The 16,956-nt window shown below is 29.8% G+C and overlaps 1 protein-coding gene across 2 annotated transcripts in view; it reads left to right on the forward strand.

Moving 5' to 3' along the window:
• Window positions 1-16,956, forward strand: part of LOC111629343 (endoplasmic reticulum resident protein 44-like) — a 39,428-nt gene that overhangs the window by 14,138 nt on the left and 8,334 nt on the right. For both annotated transcript variants that reach the window (XM_023373233.1, XM_023373232.1), the window contains exons 5-12: window positions 4,984-5,165; window positions 5,426-5,541; window positions 5,621-5,681; window positions 6,853-6,969; window positions 7,060-7,171; window positions 7,938-8,079; window positions 9,467-9,575; window positions 9,658-9,779. In XM_023373233.1, the coding sequence (XP_023229001.1) occupies window positions 4,984-5,165; window positions 5,426-5,541; window positions 5,621-5,681; window positions 6,853-6,969; window positions 7,060-7,171; window positions 7,938-8,079; window positions 9,467-9,575; window positions 9,658-9,747 (929 nt within the window). In that variant the 3' untranslated portion in view covers window positions 9,748-9,779. The remainder of the gene's footprint in view (window positions 1-4,983; window positions 5,166-5,425; window positions 5,542-5,620; window positions 5,682-6,852; window positions 6,970-7,059; window positions 7,172-7,937; window positions 8,080-9,466; window positions 9,576-9,657; window positions 9,780-16,956) is intronic.

The raw sequence follows: 16,956 nt of genomic DNA on the forward strand, positions 1-16,956 counted from the left end.
ATATTTTAAATTAATATTTTATATAATATCAACTTTATTACTAGTTTAGTTTAAAAAATAATAATTTTAATAAAATTTGTTTAATACTAAATATTCTATTTATTTCCTAACTTATATTTTGCATAAGTTTATGGAGAAGCAAAAACATTTGAAAGTAATAAATAAAATATATTACTTTATATTGAATACAGTAATAAATAGAATTATATGATTTTCCTCCTGAGTTTTATTGTTTCTAACAGACTATACCTAATTTTGATTTTTATACTGAAGTTTGGTATAATTGATTCAGTTTTTACTTTCTATATCCTTTTATTTACTTATCTGTAATTAAAAATTATTTATTTTATTTTTTACATTCTTAGTTTGCATAAATTTCATTTATTTACAAGTTTTTTGATTAAAAGGTAAAAATTTATAACTTACTTTTACAATTTATTAGTTTATTGGTTTTTAAATTAGTAAATAAAATGTGAAAGAAGATTTCCTCTTGAGTTTTATTTACCAAGTTTTACAAACTTTAAGGTGTCTACAGTTTATATTAACTTATACTCCATGTTAGTGTTATATAATTATCTTCCTGAACAATTATTCACATGTGAATGCTTCTATCCACCAGTGGACTGAAGGACAAAACTTCCAAACACCAATAATTATTGATACTTGAATGTTTATGCCTCACCATGGACTAATGGTCACATAGTTTTCTGGGTTTTCTTCACAGGCTTAATGCCTAAAATAAGGACTAGTTTTTTTTTGGTAGAAAGTTTTATCTTGAGGCATTCCCTTGGCAGATCCTGCAAGTGTTACATTGCTTTATTTCACCAAAATGGAGCACATCTTGTAATCCTATTTGCTTGGCTTAACAGGTTTTGGTATTTTTTGCTTGTAAACAGTATAAGACACACAGTACCAACCAATAAAGTTTATATTTTTCCAAATTTTTATTTTTTCTTTTAAATTTAATAATTACAAAATATGTTGTTATATGACCAGTCTGTCTCAGTTACTTCAAGAGGATGTTAGACTAAAGTCATACTGGATTTTAATGCATTTAATTTACTTAACTAGTTACATTATTTGAGTATTTAATTTTTGAAGTTAACCCAGGTTTACTTCACCTTGGATAATCAAGACTTCACTGTAATTTAAAATAAGCATGTGGAGAGAAATTCAATTTTAGTATTTACCAAAATAGTTTAAAAGTTATATGCTTTATTTCATAATTAAGTAATAAAAAGCTGTTATTACTCCTTAAGTATTTAACTTCATTCACAACATTGATTTTATTTCCATTTATATATTTATTTGTTTTACGTAGCTTACCACCTTTCCTAAATGTAATTATGTTTAATTTTTAATAACTTATTTCAAATCTCACAATTTTTTTAAACACCCAAAATAACTTTTAGCAGATTTATTTTAATTTTTTCTCTTAACTAATCACCATATGTTAAGCTTATTTGTTTATTGAAGAAACAATTAAGTATCAGAATTATTAATAGTTTAGTTTGTGAAAATGTTTGCTAATAAAATTCTATTTTATAGCTAAATCAATGAACAAATGATTAATTATTTTTCATGTTTGCATTTTGATTATATTATTTCTGAACTTATGATTGTACGATTACAGTTGTGAGAGTTAGCCGGGGTTACGGAGTAGGTAGTACTCGTGTAACACTTAATCGGCACTAGTCGGTAAGACTAGTTCTCTACGATGCAGATCACTAGATCTGATCTCAAATATTTCATAGGAGAGCGATAACCGCTAGATGATCCAAACGGCGAAGTTCAGATGCTCGTCAGGATTCCTTGACACCAGTTAATCAATCTTATTATACGCGGATTAACACGCGTATGTGATCTGATTCGGTCACGCAGTTAAAAGACATTTTTAATTAAAACTAAATAATAAATTTAATAAAACAAGAATGTAAACTCATACAAAATGTGGATAAACGAGAGACAGAACTACTACAAATAATATACAAATTGGGAGATCGCTAAGCTTATATTATACCCTATTCGCGATCGAGAGAGAGCTCACAAAAATCGTTATAAAACATACGACCTGTTCCAGATGTCGTTCGTCTTCTTCTCTGTATGCAAGTTCATTTACTTCTTCGTATGGGAGATCACTATGTGCACAAATATAAAGGTATCCCTTCTATGTGTAGACTCTCGACTATTTTGTATGTGACTCGTCTAAGGACGTTGGTCATCAGGAGGGAAACGTATGTGGAGTTTGGACGCTTTCGGATCTGTTGCTGAACTCCTTGAATTCTGCTAAGTTCCCTGTATATCTTCGGAATATCGACCAATCATCGGCCCGTAACTCTTTCGTGAGAACGGATGAAAGGGGAATGAATGAGGGGTAACCATTTCCCATCGGAGCAGGATTTTAACCCGATAAGGGAAAGTCAGAGGATGTACTAACTCCAGTGAAAGGAAGTGACATCTGTTATCTGCCTATTCCCACGTTAAAACAATATTTTTCTCACCAAAAATGAAATAATATTTGGTGACATTATTTTAAGATTAATAATAAAATATTAATTTAGACCCAGGGGCCTTTCGGGTCTCACACAGTATTTTAGTTCAAACTATTTATGGAGTGTAGTGATTTAATTAATTTTTATTTTCTGCCTTATTTATTAAAGGATATATAAATTTACTATTACACTTAAAATTTTGTTAATACTTTAAAAATTTCTGTTGGTGTGAGTTACTGGAGTTCTTGAAAATTTCTTGAGCTTTTAGAATTAATGTCTTATCTAGTTAGGATTCATGAAATGTATTGTGCTATTTTGAGGAATTGAGCCCAAACATTATTTTATTTTGTTTTATTTTTGTTATCTATATTGGGGAGTTGTTTTGTTGAAAGGATGGCAAACTGCAGCTTCCATTTAAAATTAATTTTTCTTGGCGTATGCAGATCCCATTAAAAAATGGCATCTATAATTTGGTGAATTAAAAATTGTGATTAAATTGTTATGTTGCATGGTAAATATAACCTGTGTAATAGTAGTATTTTGTCAAATATTAGTTAAGAAAATTGCTGGTAAGAGAAAATTGTAAAATGATTGTTAGTAAATAAATATGTAGAGAAAAAATTACTGTAATCAACAAAATGATGATACAAATGTGATGTTGCATTTGGTGTTTAAGAGACTGCAAAAAATGAGTAGATTTGAAAATTTCCAGCAGCTATCACGAGTGGACATGAAAAACGTTCAGTTTCTGACAAATAGGCAGTTTATTTGAGAACAGTTGCATTTATAAGTTTGATATTGGAGGTGGAGATATTTTTTCTTGAATAAAAGTTGTTAATTTTATTTCTTTTCTTTTGTTGTTCGAAATAATTATTTTTTCATTACTAAGTAATTTTTTACCCAATACTTATTGTTGTAATTACTTAACTTGCTAGTGTTAATGTTACAAATGGAAACTTTGCTAATTATAAATTAACTATTGCAGTTTTGTGGATGTTAAATTTCATTGTTAAATCTTGTTTTAGTTAAGTTTTGAATTTAACCAGACTAATTAGTTAGTCTTCTACAATTCATTTTGGATTAAACGAGTCTCTGTTAATCAGGAGTGAATTATACTTTCCTTATGTCTTTCCTGAATGAGAATTAATTTTTTTTTCAATTATTCAAAATTAATTTATAACTAACAGTTTTAGATTGCTAAATCTGTTCCAGGTTATACATCAAGATTTCACTTCCATAGATATTGCATTTTGGTTAAACTCGTCAAACTGTATTAAATTTTCTGGGATATTCAACTATGGTGATAGTGTAATCGACTAGTGAGATTGAGTTAAATCAGCATGTTAAATATTTGCTATTACAAATATTGGTCTGATAAAATCGTTAAAATTATGCAATGGAAATACCAACAGCAAAATAGGATTCATGGCACTAGGAGCTGCTAATTATGATGTCTGGAAAAAGTGCGTCTTACATTTGAGTAAATGTGGTAAAATTTTGTTTTACAACATTATCTTAGAACCAAATAATTTCATCTCAAATATATATTTATTTTCCATAGAAGGAAAGATGCCTTTTGCTAATATGTAGAAGTATGAGTAGCATATTGGATGATCATTTATAAGTTTAAATTTTATTAATTTTATAAATTAATTTTTAGTTACTTATATTGTTTAACACATTAAATATTTTATCATTTGGACATTTTTTTCTATATAATAAATTTTCTTTAATTAATAAGGAAATTATTTAGTGTTACATTGTGTTGATGCTACCATAGCCTTTGACAATCTTTGGATCAAAATTTCCTATGCAAATGTATTGTAGATTAATTGAAAGTACTGAGCAGATAATATTATGAAAAACAAATGCTGTGGGAATATAAATGCACTTGCATGTATTTTACATAAATTTGGCATTCTGACATTTTATATATTCGTATATTCCAAGAGATTCTTTCTTTAACAGTCATTTCTAGAATGAAAAATTTTTCTATATAAAATAATTGATGTGAATCACTTTGTGATGTGAAAATATCCAATTTAATTCACTTACTTTTATTAAGAAAACTTCTTAGAAGACTATTTTTGTGCTTTATGCCTATTACTGATCAATTACTAACAGATAGATAATCATTAGATTTTGTTTTTTTCAGTCTGTATGTTCTTGTTGACTTGTGATAATGGGCATATAACTCAATGACTCCAGAGATTCTGCTATGAGGGCAGTAGATTGAATTGAATTTGTTTGAGTTGCTTTTGTAACTGATAGAATCAAATTTGCTTGTGGTTAATAACTATGTTGTTCATTTATTTAATGTTTTAATAATGGCTCAGATTTATACTTTTTTCATTAGTCACTGTCAATGATTTTGTTTGCATAATGATATTCATATTTTGTGATATACATTAATGGAGTTAAATTTACATTTAAATTAAAAGAAAGTAAATATTAGTACATTACTTGATTATGATATTTTGTCTTCTTGTAGCGAGTGTAGCTGTAAGGTTTCACATCACAAAATATCCCACTCTAAAAGTGATACACCATGGTAAGATAAAACGGGAATATCGAGGTCAGAGATCATCTGAAGCATTGATTTCGTACATTCGTGATCTATTGAGGGATCCTATCGTCGAAATCAAACAGCTGGAAGACGAGGAGAAAGTAGACGTTAGTAAATTTAATGTGTATTAATATAAAATATATAAAATTGTGTGCTAGGATAGTATTTCTGAACTTATTTTAGTTAACGAGATCACTCTTAATAAACTGGAAGACTGATTTCACCAATATACCTTGTAGTTGATAATTAGTTGAGAAACATTTAATTTTTCTAATTTTTTTATATGAAGTAAAATATATAAGATATTTAACATTTTTTGTTTGCTATGAAAATATTTTGTTTTAATGCACTTCTTTTCTTTTATTAGAATAACAAAAGAGCTATGGTGGCTTATTTTAAGACCCAGTTGGATCCGGAATATAATGTATTCCGCAAAGTTGCCGCAGACTTAAGAGATGACTGTCAATTTTTCCTTAATACTAGGTTATGAATTTAATAAATTGCAAAAATATTAAAATATTTTAAGCCAAACCTAATATTTAACATGAATTTCTTTGTTTAGATCTGATATACAGACAAATCTAACAGAAAATAAGATAATTTTCAAGCAGTCTCGAACTAAAGTAAGTGGTAAAGTTTACTTCATATTGAAAAAATTTAATTTGATTTACTTATAAGATGCAAGGTTCTGTTTATATATTAAAATATACTTTTTGGTTTAATTTTTAAACTACATTAAAGTGTAGGAAACAATTGGAATACATTGCAATTAGATGTTTATGAAGACTGTATTGCTTTCAGTCTTCTTTAACTAATACCATAATTTATGGCAAATAAGATGCACCATCATTTCAGTATAGAAAATTTAGGATAAAAGTACTTAGTGTATTTAAGCCATACCACACACTTGATACTCAGCTCAAGAAATTTTTATACTGTATCCAGTTTAAAAAACAAAATTAGAATGTATAGTTTTATTTTCTAAGGGAAAAGAGGAGTTTAAAAGAAGTCACTTATCATTAAAATATTCACCATATGCTAAAACTTCTTAGCTACAGCAAAAAAATTAAAAATAATGTCCATAATTAAACAATAGCATTTTCATTCAAGAGTTGGGCTAGGTAGAAGTTGCTGAAGACCATTTGGGAAAGTTCATTTGTCTATGGAAGATTGCATGATGCTGAGATTGTATTCAATCTAAGTGCAGTCAGTGGTTTTCTTTTTGGAGTTGTGTCACACTTAAACAATCACGTGGAAATTATTATACATTTTATTATTAATTAAATATTGCAGGATTGGCCAATGGGCTAATCTTAAATTTACTACTGCATGAATGGACTTTTGTGCCTAACATATTGTCCAATCAGCATATTAGACATAGTAATAAGTTTGTGACAGTAAATGTGTTAAATTATTAGAATAATTCCAATGTGGGATTGTTATGTATTAAATATATTCAAAGTTTTGTTTTGACATTGTATATAAATTTGAGTGTTATAAAAGATGATATTTATAGTATAATTGAAGTTTATTTGTATATAAAATTAATCATCCCCAATGTCACAGATTGGTGAAACAAATGTTTTCACTACATCAATGCCAAACTAAAAAATTTTGCTTTGCAAAAAATATTATATAAACTAATATTTTTTACAAAGTATTTCATTTGAAGTAATGATTATTGACACTTTCATTGCATTACATTACCAAGTGAGGTGTTAAATGCTAGTATAATAAGCACATCAAAATAAGTATGTTTCAACTAAATTTGATACTAAAAAAATATAATTATAGCTCGGAGAAAAAGATGAAATCTATCCAGGTGTCTTGTTAAGTTATGACGAACTTAGTGCTTGGGCAACCAATCGCTGCATTCCTCTAGTCCGTGAAATAACATTTGAAAATGCTGAGGTACAGTTTTAATTTTTTTTTTTTTTCAAATTTGCAAAAAATAGATTTGATATTGAAAATAAACTGCAATATAATAATTTTAATTTTCAGGAATTAACAGAAGAAGGTCTACCTTTCCTGATTTTGTTTCATCATCCTGATGATAAGGAAAGTGTGGAGATATACTCTAAAGAAGTTCAGAGTCAACTGTCAAATGATAAACGTCAGTTTATAATTATTTTTTAGTTTTTTATAGTTTATATACCATATTTACTTGAATATAAGATGACCTTGCATATAGGATGAAGTGTGACTTTAAAGATCAAAATAAAAGAAATTTAGATTTATTAATATAATTCTAATTTTATTTTGTTTAATTACAAGTAAAATATCAAATAAACGTAAATGCACACATTGTCTCTCAAAAATTACTAGCATTTTAAAAACTTTAAGGAAAAATCTTGTAAAATCAACAACATAATTTGTTCATGTAAAGCTGGACAATCAGGAACTTTTTTTTTTTTTTTTTGTTAATTCTTCTTCACAGTCAAATCCACTCTCTGTCGGTTACACTTATGAGTTTCTCTGAATTATGATTTCTTAATAATCATTTGTTTTCACGTGAGAATGGATTAAAACTTATATTGTGTTTCCTTGTGATTTTGGAATTTTAATCTGGAATTCAATTCAAAAGTTTTGCTTTTCCTATTGCTATTCGTCTTTACTCTTGTTAATGTACAAGAACGATTCAAATGACCTAGATAAAATACTTATGTTTTTAAGTACAAGAGGGTAAGCATCTGGTAAAAAAATGCAAATACACAGTTCACAAAAATTATTTGCAAAAATGCAAAGAATTTTTTGCTCGTGCATATAGGATGATCTAGGAATTTGAAGCTGTGTTAAATGAATAAAACCTTCATCTTATATGCAAGTAAATACGGTAATTATTTTTGCCATTAGTTAAACTTTTACTATGTGACTTGCAGATAGCATTAATGTTCTGACGGCAGATGGTGTAAAATTTTCACATCCTCTACATCATCTCGGAAAGTCACAAAAAGATCTGCCATTAATTGCCATTGACAGTTTTCGTCACATGTATCTTTTGCCTCAGTTTAATGATGTAAAGTAAGTTGTTATTATTTTCTTAATCTTTCAAAGTATTTATTGATTAAATTATTTGAACTTTAAAAAGTTTAATTTGAGAACATCAAATAATAAAGTAAAAGTACAAATACAAAGTTCTAATGTGATGTAATTTTGCACAAAGATATAATGCCTAATCAATAAATACTGCTATTTTGAGCTAGATTTCAAGTTTTGCATGTAGTAACTTCTGACAGTTATTTGTAGCAAAACAACATTAGTTTGATGTGAAAAACCATGCATCACAAAGCATTGCAAACAGTTTGAAAGAGATTTACTTTTAGATATATCATTGTATGCTTACACTTGTGTCTGACCAATCCTAGTTTGGAATTATGTTGTGACTGTTACTTCAGCAATGCTCAAGTCAGGATTGACCACCACCTGTGACTTTAGGTGCATAGGATCCTTCCAAATAATTATTGTGTGAGTGGTTGAGTATGGGGGGAATGAATGGGTCTGTAACAGAGGAGAGAGTCGAGAATAATGCACAAGCATTTAACCATAAAGCAACAAATATTTATTCTTCAAGTAAGTATAAATTTACAAAGAAAAATGTAAATAGAGGGAGAGACTAAGCTTCACAAGTTAGCAATATGAATCATTTTTGAATAATTTTTTTAATGAATGAATCCAAATAACACATTTGATCACAATGTTTAAACATTGTGATCAAATGTTTTTTGTATTAAACAGTATTTATGTATTAAACAGTATTTCATAAGTTCTGTTATGGCAAAGATTTTTTAATCTACTGAAAAAGGATAAAAAATAGTCACCCTAAAAAATTCCCCAAATTTGTTGTCTGTCGATAAAAAATTTCCAATGTAGAAATGCTTGGCAGCATTGCACAAAACTGTCTTCAGTTCTCAATGTCACTTCCTACTTTTCTGCTCAAACTTGCAGAGTGACATCACAAAATTGCTAGGGGTGTGGTGCACAAGAGCTAGACATTCTACTGTTTTTCCTGAAGTGTGCTTTGTGATTCAGTTTCATACTGAGTGTCAAAATAAGTGGACTAGGATTTCTATTGCCAGTATTATATTTTTATCTCCACTTTAATAAAAATATTATCAAGTGGCAATTTTGGAGCTAGGCAGCACATCCCCTGCAGAATCAATTGATTGACTTGCTTATTCTGATGATGAAGTTACTACAATAAGCAGATCCTATTGCATAAAAATAAAGTTGATATTATGTAATAAAAGTTTTAATTTGTTTAATATGAAACTAATAAAGTAATTCATACTACAAGTAATCATATTTTAAAAATTGACTTTAAAAAACAAACTGATGCAAAAAAAAGATCAGTTTTTATTCATAATGTGTTACAAATTATGGGTTTTCAATTTTATAATAATTTTTATAGAATTCCTGGAAGATTAAAAGAATTTGTATCTGATCTGTATTCTGGAAAACTGCATAGAGAATTTCATTACGGTCCAGATCCGGTGACGCAGTCGGAAGCGGAGCCAGATGTGAGTGTAAAGATATAAGTTGTCCTATTACGTGAGTTGTCAATAATAGAAAAGTAAATATTAAATTGTTTTGAAATTTCAGCAAGCCATTTCAACTAATCCACCAGAATCAACATTCAGAAAACTTGCTCCATCTAAGAACAGATATACACTTTTGCGTGATGAATTATGATGTTTCTGCATTAACCAATGTGCATTTAAGAGGTATTTATTTCTAAAAATATATTTTATTTGTTAGAAAAATTAGAAGAAAGCTGAAAACATTAGGAAGTTTAATTTATTCAAATTACATTTCAACATTTGGGAAACAATATTATTTGTGCACATTTCTTTTACTGTGGTAGACTTGACTTTAATTTGTGAAGTGTAAAACTAAGAAGAATTATATAATTACATATTCCAAGCTTACTACTGCTAATTTTTTATGGCAGTCGTTATTGTAGTTATTTGTGGACAGTATGCTAGTTGTTCATGGACTGAAAAAAAAAATTTTATCTGAATACTTTTGCTCTAAATTCTTCTTGGTTCACCATCACAATGTTAACAAGTGTGCACACACTGATCTGATTCTATTTGATTTGTCTGCTCTTATCGTGTATCCTTACCTTTATATGCATATATTGGGCTCTGTCCCTTATCACAGCTTCCCCACTGTGAGCCTAGCCATATCCAAGACAGGTTTGATTAAAAGGCCCTATTAATAGGTACTAATAGTACCTATGGGTTTCAAAAGAGTAAAAACAAAAAATTCAGATAAATTAATAGCTCATTAAAGCATGTTCTATACAGATGATGAAGCTGTTGCAGGCATATCCAAGTGGCATCCTAGAAGGATTTGTTTGGAATGCCACATATCGTATTGTGAGATTAGCAGCGGGCCACTGGCTAATTCCCAAATGACCACTTATTCTGCAACAGGTTGGTAAAACCTGATCTCTGATTCGTTGGATGCCTAGGAGGGCAAAAAGTGAGTGGGGAGTGCGTCGGTAAATCGGCAGGTGTCCTTAAGAGACAGGGGACAAGTTTAACAAACTAAACAAGCATTTATTTATATAACTAAGCTAGGATACATAGGTTAAATGCGGTTAAATACATCTAAGAATACTGTGGATAACATGAGTACGCTTATGGTGATTATACAGTTTATCTTTCCTCTAAAGATTAAACTAAGAATACACTTAGGGGAGAGAGTTTGCATTAAATAATTACCGCAAAGTGAGCTATATGTGGCGATTAAGTACTATGTGGAAGTTCCTACGGTCTTCTGTCTGTCCAAAGTCGGTGGAGACAAATATGACACATCTATAAGTATAACTTCTGTGAGGGTTCTAGGGATTTTTAGATTCAAACCCCACTCCCGTGACACCAATTTGTGAGCCACTGGGAGGTAAGAGGAATCCGCTCCTTCCAGCCACAGGTCGGTGACCTACTTTCTTGTCAGGGATGGTAGTAACATTCGGTTACACGTTACACGAGTGGAGGAGAGTCGGAGGGGTTGACGATAAGACGTTGGCAAAGTCGAGTAACGACACCATTTAAAAAACAAAACAGCGGTTTATTTTACTAGCTAACTAAATAAAAATTTTACAAAACTTCATAGATTTCGCGGATGAGAGAGAGAGTTTACAATAATAAGCGTTCATACCTCTTTGCATATACTAGTGGGATATTTTCCCGTAATGTCGTCTTTTATGGATTCTGAGCGGTGACACAAGTATAGGTCAGTGACGAAAGTGTAGGGCTGCAATGGGAGTGAGTGTAGGGCTGCGATGGAGAAGGCAATGTCTGACTTCGACGTTCGGCGATTCCCCCGACGAGGGGAAGATGTTGGCTTTTTATACATTTTTGGTGGGAAAATTTGTCAGGTGACCAATTGTTTTCGCAGGATTGTGGGGTTAAAGTTGGTGTTAGAATGACAACAATATGACGAATTTTGTCGATACTTGTAAACTATTCACAGATTGATCGTGAGAATGTTTATAGTTAAATAGAAAGAGTTATAACTTTCTCATGCGCTTCATATTTTGTTTCTGCAGGCTCAAACTCCTTTAGTTAAAGGAATTTTTATTTAAATTTATTAAAATTTTAAAGGGTTACTTTCTTTTATGAAATTATATGCACTTCGAATTTCACACTTCTGAGAGATCGCCCGAGCTTCTGGGGACTCAAACTTTTATATGTGATTCGTGGGAAATGAGTCACATGATCGACTTACGTTGACACTTATGGTGCATTCCGATCAGTTAAGTGTCAACTTTCCCACCTAAGTGTGAAAACAATTGACCAATATACTTCTCACCAAGAGAGTTTTCTTTTTCATCGGAGTTGTTTACAAAGATTTTTCTGACATTGGTGTAAAAATTGCGGATCTCACAGTATGATTTATTTTTCATTTTATAACATACAGAATAATAAATAATATTAAAGAAAAATTGATAATTGCTATTATTGTAATAAAACAAATGATACTACCTGATTGAAATCAAATTATATCATTCATTTATTATTATACATCAAGCTTCTTTTTATGTAATTTATATTTTTGATTTTATTTAATATACTTCGTCTTTAGTTCCGGTTTATATTCAGTTTGGTGTATCTTTTTAAATTTATTCTAATTAAATGAATTATCTATAAAGAAATGAAGTATATTTACTTCACTTCTTTAAAGATAATTTTCTTTGTGATGACTTTCTCATGCATAAATTCTATTAAAGTTAAATACACCCATTTTGGCACTTAGACTTAAAAAGGTTTTCTATTTCTGATGTACAGTTGACCCCTATAACATGGTAGATACTTTTTATTCTGCTTTTTATGAAATTCATGTTCTATGAGTCCTTAAATATGTGAACCAATCACAGCCCGGTACGTATGCAGTTTACGGACTACAGCTGTCTGAAAGGTTTTCTTCCATAAAATTAATCAATTCTAGACTAATTTGACTCAACATTTCCAAAACACATATAATTATTTTTGGAATAATACACACAAACTATGCTATAAACAAAAAATCGTAGGATTACTTACCGAGTGTGCACTGTTCGATGACGCCATTGCTTAAGCTTGTTTTTGTCGTGGAGTGGTGCATCAAACGGCGGGCGCGTGTTTCCTCATAAGTTGTTTTTCTGCGAAAAATTCACTGAACTTTGGAGACATCATTAATATAAATATAATTTTTTTGGCCGTTAAATATTAAATGGTTTTTAGTAGGTCTGCTGCTCGTTTAAACTCAACAGTTTGTGCAATATCTGCTATTGGTCTACATTCGACCAATCCTGTCATGACACGAGTCGGTGATGATGTTTTACCATATTTTACGAATTTCTTTTAGCATGTTTATACGAATACGGTCGCAATTTTTTTGCCGTTATATATGAACCCATTTTATAGGGGGGGTCTACTGTATTTAAATTTTGTAAATGAATTAAAGCACCAAAGATTTGATGAGGACTAACAAATTTTTCAGTTTGATAACTGAACAATATGTTAGTTCTCATACATTATTTTCATCTATGAATTATTTTTTCTATATTTTAATTTGATACAGAAAGTAATCTATCTAATCTAAGTTTTAGTGTAATGGAAGAATGGAAAAGTTATTATTATTAATAAATTTAAATAGAATTAGTATATTTTTTTTATAAGAAGACATGCACATAATTTATATAAGTATATATTAAATGGAATTTAAATTCTTGTATTATTTAAATGAAGTTACCACTTTTCTTTGATTGTAAGATGTGTGTTCATTTACATCCTCTGTCTGAAATTGTGATTTGTGTATTAATTACTTCACCTAACATATATAAATCTTATATATTATAGAATATTAAAAATAGATACTAGTGAAATTAGAATTAGAACTGGAAAATATCTTTGTTACATATTTTTTTTCTCCTTGAACTTTCAGGTGAAATTCTCAAACTCACCTGAAAGTTTACAGAGAAAAGAAATATAGAATTTCAGAATTTCTTATTCAATGTAATTCAATACATACACACAAAATATTTAATGGCGTTTTACATTCAATGTTAAAATCTTGCCAGTTTCACAATATGAAAGCAAGTCATGGCATAGTTACTGCATTAGAGAAAACTTTAAACCATCTGTTTGTCCCACTGTTATTTTGGTATATGTGCTGGTTATACTACAGTTTTGAATTCAGCTAACGCATGGAATTCAAAGGTTTTTGTGAGTCATTGATATATTTTCCAGTATTTTTACAAGAAGGTATTTAACCTTTTCTCAAGGTAACACATGGAATCTGATATTTAAAATGCAGCATTGAAATAAAATCATTTTATATCAAGTAACACTGAAGAGTATAAATAGATAAATCCAATAGATTTTTCTTTCAAAATAAAAGTTGTAAGTTATTTTATGGATAAATTTTTTAAAATTTGTGCATTGTAAGTTAGTTTTTTTTTTGTGTATTTTCAACTTAAAATTCAATATATTACATCTGATGGTATTGTGAGTATCTAGAGTTAAAAGGAAAGTCATTTTTGGATAAATTAACAGAGGAGAGAAAAAAGATTTAGATTTTAATATAAAATAATATTTTAAACTTACAAAATTTTGAAAAACGGATGTTAAAAGAAACATTTGATTTTAGAAAGGAAGTTGATTTCCTTTGCTATGGCTGACTCACGAGATGAGTCAAAAATGTGGCTTTTGCACATGCTACTTTGCCATCTGAGAAGGCCGATATAAAAGGGACATTTTCCTGCCATTTGGGGCAGTCTGTCGAAAGAGGTATTGCCACATGACGGCAGTTCGTCGTAAGAGATATTGACATATGAATTCTGGAAAGTCATTCAGAGAGAACACCGTTCAAAGAGTCTGTTATATGACGAAGTCCGTCATAAGAAGAGTTATCCATACAAGAAAGTGCCATAGAAAATATAAGAAGAAGACTATGCATAAGTAAAGAAGATCCTCATACATTGAAATATTCGAAAGACCTGGAGGAGGTAATATGATAATGGTTAGACTGATGTGAACTCTCTCTTGCAATAGGATTATTAGGTTTAGGTTTAATTTAGTTTGTAGTGACTTAGGTATGAGTACGATTTGTTATTCATTCATTTGTATACTTTTAATATTTTTGATTTATTAAATGTTTTAGTTTATTTTATAAATATGGTCTGGTTAATGTTAGATATTCACATATACTTATTCAGGTTATTTGTGTTCTTCATACTCGAAACTCCGAGGTAACGTGTGTTAATCCATGTGTAATAAAACTGATTAACTGGTGTCGGGAATCCAGATAAGGAAAAGGGTGATTACGTGATCATTTAATTCCACTTTTGTTTTACTTCAAACTGTAAGTCCCTCCATGCTCAATTTCTTTGATAGAAAAGCCATTCTTTTAGACAACCCGAGGGCTATTCAAACGGATAGCTGCCGAATAAGTGGTACTAGAGTCTTAACTACTCCGTACCCCCGGCTAGCCCCTCACAGTATATAGAATCAAACATATTTCTTAAATTCTAAAATATTATTTCAGTTTTCGATTGGTTCTTTGTTGCAGAGTATTTTTGGACAGACTATTATTATTTTATAGTTATTAATTTATCACTTTTTAATAATAATGTAAATTATGTGTCAACTGCCAACTAAAATGTTAAGTTTTTCCTGTTGAGTTGACTTGATAAATTGTGTTTTATAAAATACTATAATTTGAGTTTTAAATCATTTGTCAAACTTTGTAGCATTTTTAAATGTGGATTTCATGTTGCTCCCTTTGTAATATAAATAGTTGTGTTTATGCATAAATGTGTGTGTGTTTTAATTGTTTCTATATGTACATTCCATTTTAACTATTTATACATTTTCCCCTTTTTTATATTAATTAAATGTTTATATACATGTTCTGTTCACTGTATACATAGCTGATCTGTAACTTTCATCAAGCAATTGTAAATCTGTAGATTTCAATTTACCTTCTTGTATTCTTGATATGCACTGTAAACATTGCATACAGGTAATTTCAAGGTATGTTTTATTTTCCCACATGTGTATTAATGGGCAATGTGTTTAGTTTTTGTGAATTACTTGGAATGGATGTGTCTATGATATGATATGTCTATGTAGAAAATGCCTGTCACAAAGATGAAGCTGGCCTATGTACAAATAACTTGAATTTATAAAAAGAAAGATAAAATTTATTTGGGGTGTACTAGAGAAGAAATGGAGACGAATGAAATGTCAGTTTGAAATTGCAGTTGGCATGTTTACAAAAATGATGAGTTTGAGGATCAGTAATAGAAACTGGAGGGGAAAGAGGTCAACTTACTATGTTGTATCAAGTGGTCAGCAAGGAAAATTACCCAATTATTTGATTTATGAAGTTTACAAAATTTGATGATTGGCCCAAAGGAGAACTGTTTTTCATGAAATAAAAAGGAAGTGAAAGGAACTCCTTATTCTTTTCCTTCTTCAAGTTACTCTCTGTTTTTGGGGGGAAGATATTTGTTCTTTCTTTTATTGGGATTTGGCCACAATTGTCAAGATAGGAAATGACTAGAACAGTAGAACATTGTCCTCCTGTATGTTATGAGTTGTCACATTTTCTCCCTTTATTGTACTGTCACAAAAGATAAGTGAGATTCGGTTTGTATTCCATCTGTGTCATTGTCGACTTGTAAAATATTAATAATTAAGAGAAAAACATTAATATAAAAATAAATTAATATAAATTATATTAATGTTTTTCTCTTTCATAAATAAATCTTTTCTTTCTAATAATTAGTCTCTCGACTTTGTTCACTCTCTTTTCTCCTGGACTTTAAAGTGGTGCTGTTGCCCAATCAAATTTATTGTCAGTGAAGGTTGGGCTTGACTTAACCCTTCGATCAGTATGACCATAAATATATATGATATATGTAAGTTCTTACTTTGTAAAATTCATCATATATAAGTTCTTTAATTTTGTATCACTTTGTTCAGAATTTTGTATACTGTATGCTCATATACAGAAAATCATCGTTAATTCAAACTAGGATAGTTCGAAATTCCAATAGTTTGTAACTGTACTTTTGTCCCAGCTAGGGATATAGAGATTTACATGTTAAAGAATTCAATTAGTTCAAAATATGGCTACTTTGAATATCAAAGTGAAAATTCTGTCCAAGCATACATTAATTTGTTTGTTTAAATCAAAGTGCTTTCATACTATAAGGGAACAATAGGCTGAGAACAACTCTAATCTGGTCAATGTGGCTTTGCTTTTTTGGGTTTCACCTTACCCACGAAATACCCTTTTTTCTTTTATCTTATAAAATATGGCTGGTTTTTGGGATTTTAAGACTGCGCTACAAATAGTAGATTGAAGGGGCTACAAATAGTAGATTGAAGGGTCAAGGTGGCAGCC

The sequence above is a fragment of the Centruroides sculpturatus genome, unplaced genomic scaffold (genome assembly GCF_000671375.1).
Source record: "Centruroides sculpturatus isolate CEXI.00-Female unplaced genomic scaffold, Cexi_2.0 scaffold395, whole genome shotgun sequence".
NCBI lineage: Eukaryota > Metazoa > Arthropoda > Arachnida > Scorpiones > Buthidae > Centruroides > Centruroides sculpturatus.